This window comes from Trichosurus vulpecula, chromosome 3, assembly GCF_011100635.1.
Source record: "Trichosurus vulpecula isolate mTriVul1 chromosome 3, mTriVul1.pri, whole genome shotgun sequence".
Classification (NCBI taxonomy): domain Eukaryota; kingdom Metazoa; phylum Chordata; class Mammalia; order Diprotodontia; family Phalangeridae; genus Trichosurus; species Trichosurus vulpecula.
Window position 1 is genome coordinate 432,294,400 of NC_050575.1, and position 16,671 is coordinate 432,311,070.

At 53.1% G+C, this 16,671-nt stretch overlaps 1 protein-coding gene across 1 annotated transcript; it reads left to right on the forward strand.

The window, feature by feature from the left end:
- The first annotated feature begins 591 nt into the window (after positions 1-591).
- Positions 592-16,671, forward strand: FBXO41 (F-box protein 41). Its single transcript, XM_036751744.1, has 11 exons — positions 592-1,478; positions 3,268-3,478; positions 5,871-5,944; positions 6,237-6,592; positions 7,394-7,644; positions 11,257-11,372; positions 12,161-12,313; positions 13,009-13,104; positions 14,837-14,955; positions 15,488-15,646; positions 16,526-16,671. The coding sequence occupies exons 1-11, from the start codon at positions 592-594 to the stop codon at positions 16,669-16,671; spliced, it is 2,568 nt and encodes an 855-aa protein (XP_036607639.1).

Here is a 16,671-nt window from a genome sequence, read left to right on the forward strand (position 1 = left end):
AGAGTGGCCACCCAGCTAAGAGTTTATCGGGGCCTACCCTCAGGAACATAGGCCATGGAGCCTCCTCCCTTGTCCAAGGCCCTAGAGCATGGCTGTTTTCTCCCCTTGGGAAGGAGCCTGCAGGGCCCCAGCTCATTCCTAGGGATAGTCCCAGAGGGAATCTCCGGTTGGACCTTCCTGGAGCAGGGGTGGTGGGGGATCCCCTGATTTTCTGGAGTGGGCACCTCCGATGTTGGTGAGCCCCAGAAACCCCCAGCATGCCTTTCCCCCTTCTCCTTTGAAGGGAGAGATTGCTTCAGGCTGAGGTATGCAAGAACCACCTCACAGAGAGAATGTCAGGAAGGAGCCTTGTGCCTCCACCAGCCCCATTTAGAAGGGTAGGGACAAAGGGGGAAACATGAACTCTACTAATCCTGGTCTCCTCTCTTCCAGCGTCTACACCCAGCTGGCCTAATGCCCGGCACCTGCCTGGCCCTTCCTGGTGGGGCTCCCCAGCAGCCGGCCATGACCTTGCCCTGAGCCAGCCCCGCCCCTGTGACTGACGGGGCGGGGCTGCTGGGCAGAGGGGCTCCCCTTGGGAGAGTCAAGGTCATGGCCTCTCTAGACCTGCCTTATCGCTGCCCCCGGTGTGGGGAGCACAAGCGTTTCCGGAGTCTGTCCTCCCTTCGAGCTCACCTAGAGTACAGCCACACCTACGAGACCCTCTACATCCTCTCGAAGACCAACAGCATCTGTGACGCAGCCGCAGCCGCTGCCGCTGCTGTCTTCCCCCTGGCACCTGATCCCACTGCCATGTTGGCCGTGCCTGGTGCCCGCCGAGATGTCTTTGAGAGCACATCCTTCCAAGGCAAAGAGCAGGGGGTGGGACCCCCGGCCCAGGCTGCCCACCACCTGCACCACCATCACCACCACCCCCCTCTCGCTCGATTCCCAGGAGACCTGGTCCCTGCAGGAGTCTCCTGTGAGGACCTGGGGGAGCCCAGCCTCGTGCCCACCACAACCCGCTATGCCCTGCGGGAGATCGAGATCCCACTGGGTGAACTGTTTGCCCGGAAATCGGTGGCCTCTTCGGCCTCATCCACACCACCTCCTGGCTCCGGCCCGGGCCCTGGCCCCAGCCAAGCCTCGGCCTCCCCAGCCTCTCCATCCCCAGCTGACATGGCCTATGAAGAAGGCCTGGCCCGGCTAAAGATCCGGGCCCTAGAGAAACTAGAAGTGGACAAGCGGCTAGAACGTCTGAGTGAGGAGGTCGAGCAGAAGATCGCAGGGCAGGTAGGCAGGCTGCAAGCAGAGCTGGAGAGGAAAGCGGCCGAGCTGGAGAAGGCCCGGCAGGAGAGTGCCCGGCTCGGCCGCGAAAAGGAGGAGCTGGAGGAGCGGGCCACGGAGCTCTCCCGCCAGGTGGACGTCAGCGTAGAGCTGCTGGCCTCACTCAAGCAGGATCTGGTGCGCAAGGAGCAGGAGCTGACCAGGAAGCAACAGTGAGTGAGCCCGACCTGGAGTGTGGAGGGGCTCTGAATGGGCTGGAGCGATGGACAGGAGGGATGATCAGCCTGTCCATCGACCAGTATCCATGTAGTGCATGCCTGTGCCTGCGGGACTACATGGGCCCCATGCCTCCCCAGAGGTGTGGAGGGGCTCTGAATGGGCTGGAGTGATGGACGGGAGGGGTGATCAGCCTGTCCGCTGGCCAGCACCAATGCAGTGCATGCATGTGCTGGGCACTGCGATAAGGCTGGGGTCGGGGGAGGAGGGGGCAGGCAAAGAAAGGCAAAAACAGTCTCTGCCCCCAAGGACCTCCCAGGCCAGTGGGAGGAGATAACAGGCTAGTCTCTAGGTGCATACAAGATATAAACAGTGCCTCTGGGTGGTCATCTAGGGAAGGCATTAGCAGGTCTCTTACAGAGCATGGGAGATGAGAAAGGGTGATGTGCTGGGAAGAGAGCTAGGTTCAGATCCTGCCTCTGATACATTCTGGCTCTGATGCTGAGCAAATTCCTTATGCTCTCGAGGTGCCAGCCAATGCCCATAGAGTTTCCTTGGCAGGGAGAAATCCCTGGCCTGGACTGAATAACAAGTCTTGCCCCGGAGTTCACAAGCAGAAGATGGGGTAGGAATGGGTTACGAAGGAGTTAGTCTGAAAGGTACCTGGGGGGAGGGGGGCCTCAGTTTCAGGCTGAGGCAGGGGGTGGTTTATAGGACCAACATGACCAACACTCGTTAGAACACATCTGGAGTACTTGGGTGCCATATTTAGAAAGGATGTTGATAAGCTAGGGTGTCCAGAGGAGTGGAACCAAGAGCTCCAAGAGCCCTGAGGCCAGGAACTCATCTGAAGGCCAGTGGAAGGAAATAGGGATGTGTGGCATGGAGGGAAGAAGACTCCGAAGGGAGACTTGCCTTTCCCTTGCTTTCCCTCAGTCATCAAGCATTGATTAAAGGGACCTCAGAGAGTGGAACCAGGAGCAATGGGGAAGGGGGAGGGAGGGGTGCTAACCTCACCAGTGACCCCTTGGGATTTCCTGAGGTCTGGGACATGCAGGGGGCTTGGACTGGGGGGACAGAGGACCCAAGGTGTGGAGGGTCCTTAAGGGTCACTGACCTTGAGGGAAACCCCACCTCCCATAACACACCTGACAAGTGGTTATGCACCCTCTGCTGGAAGATCTCTAAGGAAGAGGGCCCCCTCCACTTCCAAAGCTACCCAACCCACCTTGGAGTAGGGAAGCTTTTCCTGACATCAACTCAAAGGAACTGGCTTCTTTGCAATTTCCACCCACTGCTCCTGGCCATCCTCCTCTGGACTCTGTAGATTTCTGATGCCTTTCCTGAGCTGTGGTGCATAGAGCTGAACACACTTCACAGGGGGCTGGCCAGGGTAGCCAGTGATAATAGGGAAAAAGATCCCTAGGGGTCACAGGTGACAAGGCCCATAGAGGTCATCAGTGAGGGTCCCCCCCCCGGGATGAGGAGATTTCCAGGGGTCACAGGTAAGGAGGATCCTTGGGAGTCACAGATGAGGTCGTAGATGACAAGGCCTCCGGGGGTCAGTAGTCACAGGTGACAAGGCCCACAGAGGTCATAAGTGAGGGTCCCCGCCCCCCCCAGGGATGAGGAGATTTCCAGGGGTCACAGGTAAGGAGGATCCTTGGGAGTCACGATGAGGTCATAGGTGACAAGGCCTCCAGGGTTCAGTGGTCACAGGTGACAGGTTCCTCAGAGGACAAGTAGGGGAGCCAGAAGTAGCTCAGTGCCCCCCTCACCCCGCAGGGAGGTGGTTCAAATTGACCAGTTCCTGAAGGAGACAGCCGCCCGGGAGGCCAACGCCAAGGTGCGCCTGCAGCAGTTCATCGAGGAGCTCCTGGACCGCGCAGACCGCGCCGAGAAGCAGCTCCAGATTATCAGCAGCAGCTGCGGCACCACCCCCAGTGCTAGCCTGGGGCGGAGCAGCGTGCCTGGTACCAAGGGCACCAGCAGAATGGTGAGTACCCAGCCAGCTCCCGGACTCCCAGGACGGGGCATGGAGATGCTTTGGAAATGTTCAGTGACCAGACTTCTATTCCATCCTTACAAGGATGGGTGCCCAGCCAGCACCCCCAAAGGGTCCCCCAAGCCCCAGCCATCCAATGATGCCTGGAATTGCACCATTTAAGCTTAAACATTGGGTTAAATATTATCCTCTTGACTTCTAAAATACCCAGGTCTCTAAGGGAAAGAAGAAACAAAGTGATAATAACTAGAGTTTTTAGTGTTTTAAGGTTTATCTCCATTTTAGAGCTGAGGAAATTGAGGCTAGGAGAGAGGCTAAGTGACTTGCCCAGGGTCACACAGCCAATATGTGTTAGGGGCAGGTCCTGAACCCAGGTCTTCCTAGTTCTGTGGCCAGCTCCCTAGCCATCACTCCCACCGCCCCTCCGATAGTTAGAGCATTTCTTTATCACTTTGTAGTTTGTAAATTCTCCCACAGTCCTGAAGGGAGACTGGTGTCTTCCTCCCATCACTGGCTGTCACCTCCAGGGCCTCCTTGGGTGGCAAAGGTCCTGCTATCCTGGAAAGGCTTCAAGGGAGGCCCCAGAAATGGGCCTTGGGGCTGTTGTCTGAGCACAACCAAGCTGAGATCAGAGGGACATCCCCAGGTGGCCACAGCAAGCCATGAGGACCCACCGTAGCACAGAGGGCTGGGATGTCCCCTACTGAATGAACTGTCCTCCCCCACAAATCAGCAGAGGTTCTGGAGAGTGTGGGTTGGAGGATAATGATCTACTGGGCCTGGGGAATCTAGGGGAGATCTAGAGTTGAGTCTCAGCCATCACCTGCTGGCTGACCATGAGCCTCCAGAGCTGGGGAGGACCTCAGAAGTCTATTGGTCCAACCCCCGCTTTTTACCAATGGGGAAACTGAGGCCTGGGGAAGTTAAGTGACCAGCCCACAGTCACACAGGTTTAAATAAATGGGCTGCAGCCGGTTAATGTCAGAGCTAGCAAGGATTAGAGCCAAGGCTGAATCCACATCCGCCAACAGTCCAGTTTTCTTTTCCCTCTCACTTTGCCTTGTTTCAGCAGGCAAGGGGGAGAAGGAAAATGGTGAGGGCCCTGCAGGCCTAAGAATGCTCTCCCAGGGGTGCATCTCCCATCAGTCTCCCTGGGACCCAATAGTGTCTCCCTCTAGTTGGAACCTCTCCCAGGCTAAGTGGACCAGGCCCATGTGTCCTTCTGAGACCTGGCCCTGGCCCAGGCCAAGAGCTGGCACCAGAAGAACCAGTCTGGACTGGGGTCCTGTCTCTGGGGTCCTCCATTCCCTCGAGGATGAGATTGAGCAAGGCCCCTCTCAACCTCCCAGAGCTCTGGGCAGTCAAGGATGACCTGGGGGAGCGGGGGAGGAGAAGAAGGGGAATGTGAAAGGGTGGGGGAGGTGCAAAGACATGGACAGGCCAATGACATGGGAGGATTTCATGGAGCTCTCTCTGGGTCTGTGTGTCTGTCTTCCTCCTCTTTCCCCCTCCCTCTTCGTCCTTCCGTTCTGCTCTACCATTCCCACCCTGTACTTTCTCAATGCTTCCCTTTCCCTTCATTCTCTTGTCCCTCACTCCTTCCTTCCTCATTTTTCTTCCCACTCCTCTCAATGCCCTCTTTCTCTCCTTTCTTCCTCATCTCTTTTCTCCTATTTCTTTCCTTTCTCCTCTCTCTCCCTCTCTCCTCCCTTTCTCCCCCCTCTCTCCCCCTCCCCCTTCCCCATCTCCTCCCTCCCCTCTCCCTCTCCTTCCTCCCCTCCTCCTCTGCTCCCTCCCTCTCTCTCCCTCTTCTCCTCCTTCCTCCCTCCTCTCCCTCCCTCTCCCTCCTTTCCTCCTTCCTCCCTCCTCTCCCTCTCCTCCCTCTCTCCCCCTTCCCCCTTCCCCCTCTTCTCCCTTCCTTCTCCCTCTCCTCCTTCCCTCCTCTCCCTTCTCTCCTCCTTCCTCCCTCTCTTCCCTCCCCTCCCCCTCCTCTCTTATTCCCTCTCCCCCCCTCCTCCCTCCCCTCTCCCTCGTCCCCTCTCTCATCTTCTCGACCTTTCCTCTCTCTCCCTCCTCTCCTCCCTCTCCTCCCTCTCCCCTCTCTTCCCTCTCTCCTCCCCTCCCCCTCTCCTCCCTCCCCTCTCTCATCTTCTCGACCTTTCCTCTCTCTCCCTCCTCTTCTCCCTTTCCTTCCCCTCTTCTCTCCCTCTCTCCTCCTTCTCCTTTCTCTTCCCTTCTCTCTTCTCCACCTCCTCCCCCATCCCTCCCTCTCCCACTTGACCTCCTGCCTCTCCTCCCTTCCTTCCCCACCATGCTCCCCTCTTTTCTTCTCTACGTCCTGTCCCTGTACCTCCCAATCCTACCCTCTGCCCCCTCCCCACAGCGGGACCGGCACTCAGGTCCCATCATGCACAACACATACGCCGTGTCTAATCACCGCTCCTCCTCCAGCACAGGGTAAGCTCTTGCGATCCCAGCCCCCCACCCACTCTCAAGCACCCCTTCCCCATCCTACCCCCACCCAGCTATTCCCCTGGGAAGAGCTATTGACCCTCCACTCTTCCTTCTTCAGCCATCATGGCAGAGCCTGCACTGACCTGTCTGCTCCTCTCTGATCAATCTGGGAAGGCTCCCTGGAGGAGGGGAAATTTGGGAAGGTTGTTTAAGTAGTGGGTCACCCTTGACTGGGGCTTCCTGGCCCAGCCCCTCCTCACTGCTGCCTCCTCTGGCCTTTCCTGCCTCCACCCAGGGCCTCCAGCCGTGCGAAGGCTGTGTCCCAGAGCTCCGGCTGCTACGACAGTGACACGGCAGACCCCTACCCCTCGGAGGAGGCGGCCATTGGGGACAGCGGGGCTGGAGGACCAGGGGCCCGGGCTGAGGGCGGAGGGGGCTTGGAGAGGCCCCAGGTGCCCCGGAGCTCAGGCCTGAGGCGCCAGGCCATCCAGAACTGGCAGCGGCGGCCTCGCCGGCATAGCACGGAGGGCGAGGAGGGTGACGTCTCTGACGTGGGCTCCCGGACCACCGAGTCTGAGGCTGAAGGGCCCTCCGAAGCCTCGGCCTCCGGACCCACGCCACCACGAGCCCTTAGCAGCTGCCGTCTGTCCGGTGAGTGCCCAGGCCCTCGGTTGTGGTGGTTTGGGAGGGGACAGATGGGGAGTCGCCGGCCGAAGCCTTGTTTCTTTTCCTCCCCTGCCCCTCAGTTCCCTTTCCCTCCTTCTTATATCTAGGGCCCTCCCTGGCTCTCAAGTCCCAGGCCTGAGTTTATATTCCACCTCTGACACTTAAGGCTCGCATGGCCATGGGCAAATCTCTTCGATTGCCTGGGCCTCAATTTCTTCACCTATAAAGGAAGGGGTTGCGGCTGGATGGCCACTGAGGTCCCTCCTAGCGCCTTCCCCACCCCTGGAGAGGAAGGAAAATTCACACATGTCCACATGTCTCAGCTCATCATCACCTGGGACTGAGATGACTATTCCCATTTTACAGAAGGGGGAAATTGAGGCCCAGAAAGGTACAGTAATTTACCCAGGGCCAATGAGAAAGTCAGGAACAAAACCTATGCTTCTGCCAAAGTAATTTAACTTCCAAAACCAGAAGGAAGCTAAGAATATAAGAAAATCTCCTCAGCCACATGGCTGAATATTTCCTGGCCCCTTGTGTTCCTATCTCTCCATCCCTGCCTCTAGTTAAAGGTCTATACAGAGAGTAGGATTTCCTCTCCCTCCCCCTCCCCAGCACGCTGTCTGTGCTCTCCAGGGGTGTCCATGGCCCAGCCCCTGCCTCCCCCCAATACCTGACATGCCCCTCCTGTTCCTGCCCAGCTCCCCACCACTCCCTCCCTTGCCTTCTCCTCCCCTACCCCGCGCCTCAGTTTCCCCACCGTGCGCCCTGCTGACACTGTGTTAGGTCCTTCAGCCCGCTCAGAGGGGGGCAGCGGGCGGGGCCGGCAGGCTGATGGTGGCAGCCCCTCGCGCTCCAACGAAGTCATCAGCCCAGAGATTCTGAAGATGCGAGCGGCCCTCTTCTGCATCTTCACCTACCTGGACACCCGTACCCTCCTGCACGCTGCCGAGGTCTGCAAGGACTGGAGGTTTGTAGCCCGGCATCCCGCTGTCTGGACCCGTGTGCTGCTGGAGAATGCCCGTGTCTGCTCCAAGGTACCCAACCCAGCCTCCTTCTCTCCCCCACCCCATCCCTCTACTGTCCCCTCCTTCCAACCCTCCCAGCTGGGCTCTGCCACCAGCATCATCCCCTTCTAGTTCATGGGACACAGGACCACCAGGTTAACACCACTTCAGTCATGTAACCTCTTGTCTAAGACCCTTGAAGGGCTCCTCATTGTTCAACTGTTATTAAGCACTTGCTGCGTACAAAACAATGCACTGGGTTCTGAAGGGGTGGGGAGGGAGATGCAAAGTTTAGATTCTATTCAAGTCACCATTTATTAAGCACCTACTATGTGCAAAGCATTCTGCTAGGCTAGTGGTGGGATTAGATACTGACACAGATAACTGTAATAACCAACTTTCACATAACATTTCCAAAAAAGACAACCAAGCAAATACCTCTAACTTTGGACCCCCACTCCTAGTTTTCTATATCTATAAAATCCTTGAGAATAGTCTTCACATACATCAAAGACATCCTTGATGCAAGGCCTGAGAAACAGGCCAACTTTGGCCAAAAAAAATAAATAAATAAATCCTGCAGCAGACCATGTTTTTATGGTAATGAAGTTGACTGAAAGGCACAAAGAGTACAACATCCCACTGTGTCTCAATGCTTCTGGACTATTTTTACAAAAGCACTTGATTCGGTAGAACAAAACATCCCCTTGAAGGCTCTCCAACAAGGTGTCTCCCATGGATATGCCAAAATTATACCTTGATTCCTTGAAAAATCTGACAACAGAGATAACACGGTTTAACCCTCTGATTATCGACATTATGAGAGGCATAAAACAGGAACACAGGTATGCTCACCAAAAGTGCCTGCCACCATCTTGGAGGTTATCCAACAAAGTCCCAGTGGAAGGGAGGATCCCTATAGATAGTGAGGTCCTCTAGAGGCTCCGGTATGCAGGTGAAACTATCCTGATTGAATCAGTTCCAAGAACATGAGATCGAGTTTGTCCTAACCATGCACATAGGAAACACCAAGTGGATGAGGAATACCTGTTGTCCACGTGTATTATGTCTAATGTGTTCCACGTGTATTATGTCTAATGTGTCATTGTGTAGACAATCCAACTGGAGCTTGACCATCAGTGCATGTACTTTGAATAGACATGGCACAAGAACGACAAGACAATCCCATAACAGAAAAAAAGATGGCAGTGGGCCAAATTGCTTTTGCCAATTTCCAAATAATGGTTCGGCACTTTCACTGACTCTAAGTTCCTCCATAAACTAAAGGACCATCTTTTTTAATTTCAGTATTCTTCTGATGATGCTACGTGACTTTGAATCATGGGATATCTAAGTCTCTGAGAAGTTAAAGATACATGTATGTAACCTTTATCGACTCTGGGGATCCTTCTCTCAATTTCCACTCACAATGATGAGATGGGTCCCCAAGAGAAAGGTTGACTCCAGCTCCCCACTCATGGTTCTAAGAGAGCTCTGGAGGGGCAATGGGGTGCTTTTCTATAATGCTATCAGCTTGAGCCTCCATTCTGCTGTGTTCTCTCGATGTTAAACACCATTGATTCATGATCCAGGGTCCTTTAACCACTTAATAGCCCTTTGGCAAAGGGATGTTTTATGAGAATTTACAGGGCATTTCCCCCTAGAGCCAGGGGCGTATTATCACCTCTGCCACCTCCGTCGTTGGAAGGATTGGACTCTACTTAAAGTAGCTGCTAAGAGCATTTGCCCCATCAACTTCATTTCTGAACTTCGCATTCCTGCTGGATGAGTTGGTTTGACCTCTGCTGATGCCTCACCTGGTAACAAATTCTGTCCTATACTCCTTTCACCAGATTTGTGGAGGTTCACACTTCCAGCCTTCCATAGCCCATTTTGTCAAATCGTTTCCAATATTGTCTCACCCAAAAACAAAAGAAGGAAAACACCCAGAGGCAAAAACCAGACATTCACATTCATGGCCACATGTGCACCCAAGTGGGCAGATTGAGACCTGGGGTCTTAAAACATGTCTTCCCTTAATTGCAGCCAGGCATGAAAGAGGCCAAGAGTTGCCCTCTTGGGAGATAATGGCCTGCCTCTGAGTTCCAGTTCAACAGCTAGTCACTTTGTGATGAGTGGTCCAGAAAGCAGACATAATACTTAAGCGTACACTGAAGTTCCCTGGAAGACTGCATCAACTGAATACTCTATAAAGGCTGGGATTGGCCAAGCCCCCATTACACACGAAATTGGAAAACTCACACAGGCAAAATTAATGCAACTAAGAACGGAAGGAGTCGACTAGGAAAAAATTTCTTGATATATAATCAGGGGAAAATTATTATTTAAAGCTGGGGTGGGGGAGGGAAGAAGAACCACAAATCAAGAAATGGTGACTGTGATGAAGGCAGAGAAACATGGACTTATATAAACTGATGCAGAGCAAAGGCAGTAGAACTGAGAAGGCAACACACATGATGACTTCAGTAATGTGGTTGTAGAAAGAAGAACCACATTTTTTTTCCTTCTGATCTGTCTCTTCTTCCACAACTGTGACACATACGGAAACCTGTTTTCCATGATAGCACATGTATAAATGATATCAAACTGCCTACCATTTTCAGATGGGGAGAGGGGAGGGAGAAAAATTCAGACCTCAAAATCTTGTAAAAAATAAATGTTAAAAATTTTCTTGATATATAATCGGGGGAAATTACTATTTAAAGCTGGGGGTGGGGGAGGGAAGAAGAACCACAAATCAATTCAGACTGAAGGCTGTTAAATTATAATGACCAAGGTTGGCCCCAAAGAAAAGAAGACAAATTAGCTCTCCTCGCTTCTTTGCAGAGGTGGGGCCCTATGGGTAGGGAACTCTACAGATGATGCCAGACTTTCAATGGATAATTAATTTGACTGAAAGGGTTTTTTTCTTTTTGAAAATTCTTTGTCATGAGAGAGGGATCTCTGCAGGGAGATGGGACAGTGGACAGAGTGCTAAGCCAGGGGTCAGGAAGACCTGAGTTTAAATTCAACCTCAAATGCTTACTAGCTGTGTCACCCTGGCAAGTCACTTAATCTCTTGTCTGCCTCAGTTTCCCCCTATGTAAATGGGGATGATAAAAGTACCTACCTCTTTGTGAGGATAAAATGAGATGATAATTGTAAAGTGCTCAGTACACAGTAGGTGATTAATAAATGCTGTTTCCATAGTTCCCTCTGTGAGGGAAAAGGGAAGAGGAAATAGCAGGAAGTCTAGATATTATAAAAACCAACGATATCAATAAACTGGAAACAAGAACCAAAAAGCCTTCTCCCTGTTCGTGGAGGCCAGCACAATCCCCAGGCCTCCTCACCTGGTCCAGCCTCCTTGTCTCTCCTTTCTCCATCCTACTCTTGTCCTTATCCATGCAGTCTCCCTTGTTCTCTCTCTCCTGGATGGAAGGAAGGCATCTTTCTCCCACTAGACCTTGGAGTTGAACACTTTGTAAGCCCTGGGCTGCACACATAGTAGGTGCTTCCTCAGTGTTTTGGGATAGATTGATTTGGCCAGCTTCCTCTGCCTTTATTCTGCGTTAGCACTGCTTGGGTCTCCAGGCGTGTGCCCGGGGATCCTCACACGTGGCTCTCCTTCTCCCCTCCCAGTTCTTGGCAATGTTGTCCCAATGGTGCACCCAGACACATTCGCTGACTCTGCAGAATCTGAAGCCCAGGCAGCGGGGAAAGAAAGAGGGCAAGGAGGAGTACCTGAGGAGCACGAGGTAGGCGAGCGTTAGGGTTCGGGGGCAGATCTGGCACTGGCCTGAGGAACGAGGTGGATGGGAAGGGTTCTGCCCTGGGCCTGGGCGAGGCCAGACACATGAGGTCCATGGGTAAGCCAAGCCAACTGAGCAACGGTGGATTTGGGGGGAGGGGGAGTGCCACATCTTCAGTCTCACTCAGTAAAGCATTTATTAAGCACTTAGGGTGTGCCAGGAACTCTGCTAAGTATACAAAGATACTCATACATTCTACTGGGGGATAGAATATGAGAGTCAAGAAGACCTGAGTTCAAATCTTGCTGGCTGTGCAAGTTCTCAGCCTCAATTTCTTTATCTGAAGAATGGGCCTAATAATGGCACCCCCCCTGACGGGGCTTTTGGGGAGACCCAATGAGATGACATGTAAACCTGAGCGCTAAATAAATGCTGGCTCTTCTTATTAGAAATGAGAAAACCATGACTCGTCCAAGGTCACACAGGCAGTGTCTGCCAGAGAATGGGTCTGAACCAGAGGCAGCCTCCTCCTTCTTCACCTCTCTGGGCCGTGGTTTGTCCATCTCCAACGCTAGCTCACGTCCGGGGTCCCCATCAGCTCCCAATCCATGAGCGTGATTTCCTCCCGATAGAACGTAAGCTCCTTGAGGGCAGGAGCTGCTTTTTTTCTGGTTCTTGCATTCCCGGTACCTGGCACACCTTAGGGGCTTAATAAATGCTTGCTGGACTACACAGTTGAATTGGTGTCAGGACACTGTTGGGTGGCCTCCTGACCGCGTGGCTACTGTTCCCAGGGGTTGCCTGGAAGCAGGGCTGGAGTCCTTACTCAAAGCTGCCGGCGGGAACCTGCTGATTCTGCGCATCTCCCACTGCCCCAACGTCCTCACGGACCGCTCCCTCTGGCTGGCCAGCTGCTACTGCCGGGCCCTGCAAGCTGTCACCTACAGGTGGGTCTGACGGGGGGAATGAGGTGGGGGGCAATAAGTGAGGTCCCATGAGGCAGAGAAAGATGCCTCACCTCGAATCTCTCCAATGCCACCCCTAAATGCCATTTAGTTACTAAAGTTCTCCCGTGAGAAGCATTCTCTGACCCCTGGCCTGACATGACCCCTGGTTTACTCCACCACCTCAGTGGTACAGAGGCAGGAGCACTGGACACTCACCAGCTGTGTGACCCTGGGGAGGTGGCTTAGCCTCTCTTGGCCTCAGTGTCTGTGAAATGAAGATGATAATGCTTGCACAGCTTTCTTCTTCATAGCATTGGGATGAGAAAAGCTCTGTGACCATCTGAATACACACACCCCTTACCTCCCTCCCTTCTTGGCAGAAGCGGGGGGCTGTGGGGTCAGATTCAGCTGCTGCGTTTGGTGGTTTTCCTGAATTACTTTTAAATTTTTTCTTTTCTGTGTTACAAGGGGATGACTCAGTGGGCAGGGGGAGGGATATATTGTAGAAATGAAGGTGATATAAAAACAAAAGATGTGAGTGACAGTTTTGAAAGAGAAAACCTCCATGCACTGTGTGGCCTCCAAGGAGGGAGGCTGCTGGAGGTGTTGGGTGAAGGCAGTCTTGGCTGTGGAGCTCCCAGGAGCACCTAGGAGTGGTCACAAGGGGGCCTTCACTCCGTTTCTCTTCCCAACAGGAGTGCTACGGATCCCGTCGGCCACGAAGTCATTTGGGCCTTGGGGGCTGGCTGTAGGGAGATCATCTCTCTCCAGGTGGCCCCTCTTCACCCCTGGTGAGTGGGGCCAGGGGCTGCTGGGAGGTTAGGCACCTGATCCAGAAACCCCCAAGTCGAGATAGGGGAGAGAACGGGAAGCTTGGGCACAGAACATCAAGACCGAGTCTCGGCTCCACACGTTGGAGCAGCCGTGCTTGGGCCGTACAGTAGTCTCCTCTCTGGCCCTTGGTCTCCTCAAAAGGACGAAGAGGAGAGATTTGGACTCAGCGCCCCCTAAGGTCCCTCCCTGCTCTCAATCCTGTCATCTCCTAAGTCACGTCACATCTCTGAGCCTCAGTTTCATCATGTGTGAAATGAGCACAGTACCGTTCAACACCACCACCTTGACGGGATAGCTGTAAGGACCAAACAATCTTGTATATAAAATGCTTTGTCAGCCACAAAGTATTACCTCCCCACCCTCAGTTTTAAAACAAGTTTGTGATGGCAAGGACAACCAAAAGACTACAGCGTGGCACGATAGATATAGCAGGTGGTATTTAGTATGGAGAATGGAAAATATAATGACCAAGCTTGGCCCTAAGAACAGACATGAGGAGGCACCTCTCCTGGCTTCTCTGCAGAGGCGGGATAGCTTTGTCAGCTATCGGTCCGCATTTATTAAGCACCTCTGTGTGCCAGGCACTGTGCCAAGCACCGTAACGACAGGTGGCTCTCTGGGAAGGGAGAGGGTCCATTGCGACAGTGGGAAATGTAGGTGATAGAAAAGCAAAGGTATCAATAAATGTCATTGACCCTTTGTTTCACATAACTCTTTAATGGAGTAGACGTTGTTCTAATGGGGAAGACAACACCGATGGGGAGTGGCGATCAGGGAGGGATACTTTGGTTTGGAGCATTTCAGGGGTGGTGAGGAGAGCCATAGGAAATGGATAGATTTAGCCCTTTCAGTGGTGGTACTGATTAGATTATGCTTTCAGAAATAGAAAGTGGCAGGGGAGGGGGTGGTACAGACAGCCAACGAAGTCCCCCGGGTGAGAAGATGTCCAGGGAGTAAAATGAAGCGTGATTGGAGCCTGCCTGGATGTCAGAGGGGACTGAAATCCTCACCAGTCAGGTCGGCAGGGCTCTGGGCAGAGGCAGGGGGGCCAGAGAGGAAGAGGATGAAGTCCTGTCTTCACGGTGCCCACAGTCTAGAAGAGGAGAGAGTGGGGCAAGGAGGTAAGGTCATATGCAGGAGGGAAGAAAGACCTTCACCATCCTGGTTGCCCTCCCTAAGGAGGACAATCTAGCTTATCAGCGTTTGCCTTAAACCCAGAACTGACCAGCACTCCCGATGAGGTCTGCCCAGGGCAGAGCACAGTTGGACCATCGCCGCTTGATATGTGGCAGCTCTGCCCCCTCTCTATGCAGCCCATAATTCTGTTAGGTTTTCTGGCCTCTATGTCCCACAGCTGACAGGGCATGTTAAGGTTCCAGGCCTCCAAAGCCTCTAAATCTGTGGTGTACTAAAGCATTAGAGTCAAAGACAGTGGACTCAGGGTTGTACCGTGCAGGATTAATGATGCATTTTGGGACAGAGATGGAAGGAGAAGTAACCGTTGGAGCCTCATGGGAAGGCATGGTGGGACAGATAGATCTAGGAAGCCTTGCTGGGAGAGGAAGAATAGGAGAAGTTGCCAGATGCAGACAGTTTAGGGGGTTGGATTGAGAATGCTGAGTACTTTCAGTAGCTACTCTGACCTCTCTTCTCACTCCCCACTCTTGCTCCCCCTACCCTGTCTTCTAGCCAGCAGCCCACACGCTTCAGTAACCGGTGCCTGCAGATGATAGGTCGATGCTGGCCTCACCTAAGGGCCCTGGGTGTAGGAGGAGCAGGCTGCGGTGTGCAGGGCCTGGCATCGCTTGGTAAGTCCCCCGCCAAGGGGAGAGTGTAAGTCCTTATTCTCTGGGTAAGACCTTATTACCTGGGGATTCCTAACCCTGAGTTACTCCCCTCAGAAAGCCAAATGATCCATGCCTCCAGCCTGAGGCAGTGTGGCCACATCTTGGGAAAGAGGGCGGGTCTGGTGGGGACCAAGAAGCAGGACTCAGAACTGAGCAGGGAGTGAATAGGGTCTAGTCTCAGAGTGGAAAGAGATGAGGAATGAACATTGAGGACATGACTTAGCAACATGGAAGAGAGGCTGAGAAAGTCCTGTAGGGTTTTTAGTGGCTCACTCCCCAGGGGGCAATCTTTTCCAGTTGGGGGAGAGGCAGAGAGTGAGGGGAATCTTCTTACTGAGAGGCTGGAGACTGGCTTAGCCAAGGAAGGGAGGCCATGGATCAAGCAAAATCTGCAGACTGTGTTCCCTTAATGGGGAAGCCAAGGTGGCCAGGAGATCTAGCAAGTTGCTGCTCAACCCTGACCTTTCCTCGGTTTCCCTCTACCTACCTCCAGCCCGGAACTGCATGAGACTTCAGGTACTCGAGCTAGACCACGTGGCAGAGATCACCCAGGAGGTGGCAGCCGAGGTCTGCAGAGAAGGGCTGAAGGGCCTGGAGATGCTGGTGCTCACAGCCACCCCAGTTACCCCAAAGGCCTTGCTGCATTTCAACAGTGAGTAACCAGGGGAGCCAGGACCACTCCTCACAGTCAGCATGCCCCACCATGCTTGGTCTTGTCCTGTTGTGGCTCATGTATCAATTACATGCCAACATAGCCAATCACTGGGGTGAGGGGTGAGGCTGAGAGGAGTCTAGGAAGAAACCAGTGGGGACCAGGGCTGATGGGGAATTAGGGTCTTAGTGGCTTTCAGTGCTGGGGTTCTTAGTTATTTCCACATCTCAGTGCTTTGCACATGGAGAGTGCTTTGTAAGTGTTTGATAGGTGAATGGATGGGTTAATGAGTAGAGGGATGGATGGATGGTTGGGTTAATGAGTAGAGGGATAGAGTGATTAATGAATGGAGGGGTGGATGAATTAATGAATGCAGAGATGGATGGATGGATTAATGAGTAGAGGTAAGGATGGGTGGGTAGATTCATGAATGAATGAAAAGAGATGAGTGCATGGAATCATGAATGGAGGGGTGGATGGATGAATGTTGAGGATTGGAAGGCTGACTGGGTTGATTAATGAATGACTAGAGTGATAGATGGATTAGTGAATGAAAAGATGGATGGATTGATGAGTGGAGGAATGGATGCATGGGTGGATTTGAATGAATGAAGGGAAGGATGGATTACTGAATGGATGGTTGGATGGATTAATGAATAGAAGAAAAGATGAATGAATACAGAATTTGCTAGTCCTCCCTCTGTAAGTCCAGGTAAAAGTCCCCAATCCTTCCTTTGGCATCTGAGTTTTGGGTATTGGTTGGCCCCTGGTGTCTGAGAGGCTTGACAAGATATGGGCCTTCTTCCCCCATTCCCCAAGTTCTGCGTCATGTGCCGAGCCAAGACCTGTATCATCTTCTCTCCCCCTGCTCCTTCCTAGGTGTTTGCAGGAACCTCAAGTCTATTGTGGTACAGATTGGGATTGTGGATTACTTCAAAGAACCTGGGAGCCCGGAAGCCCGGAAGCTGTTTGAGGAAATGGTGACCAAGCTCCAGGTGAGAAGGTTGGAGGGAGGCTGTGTCTGA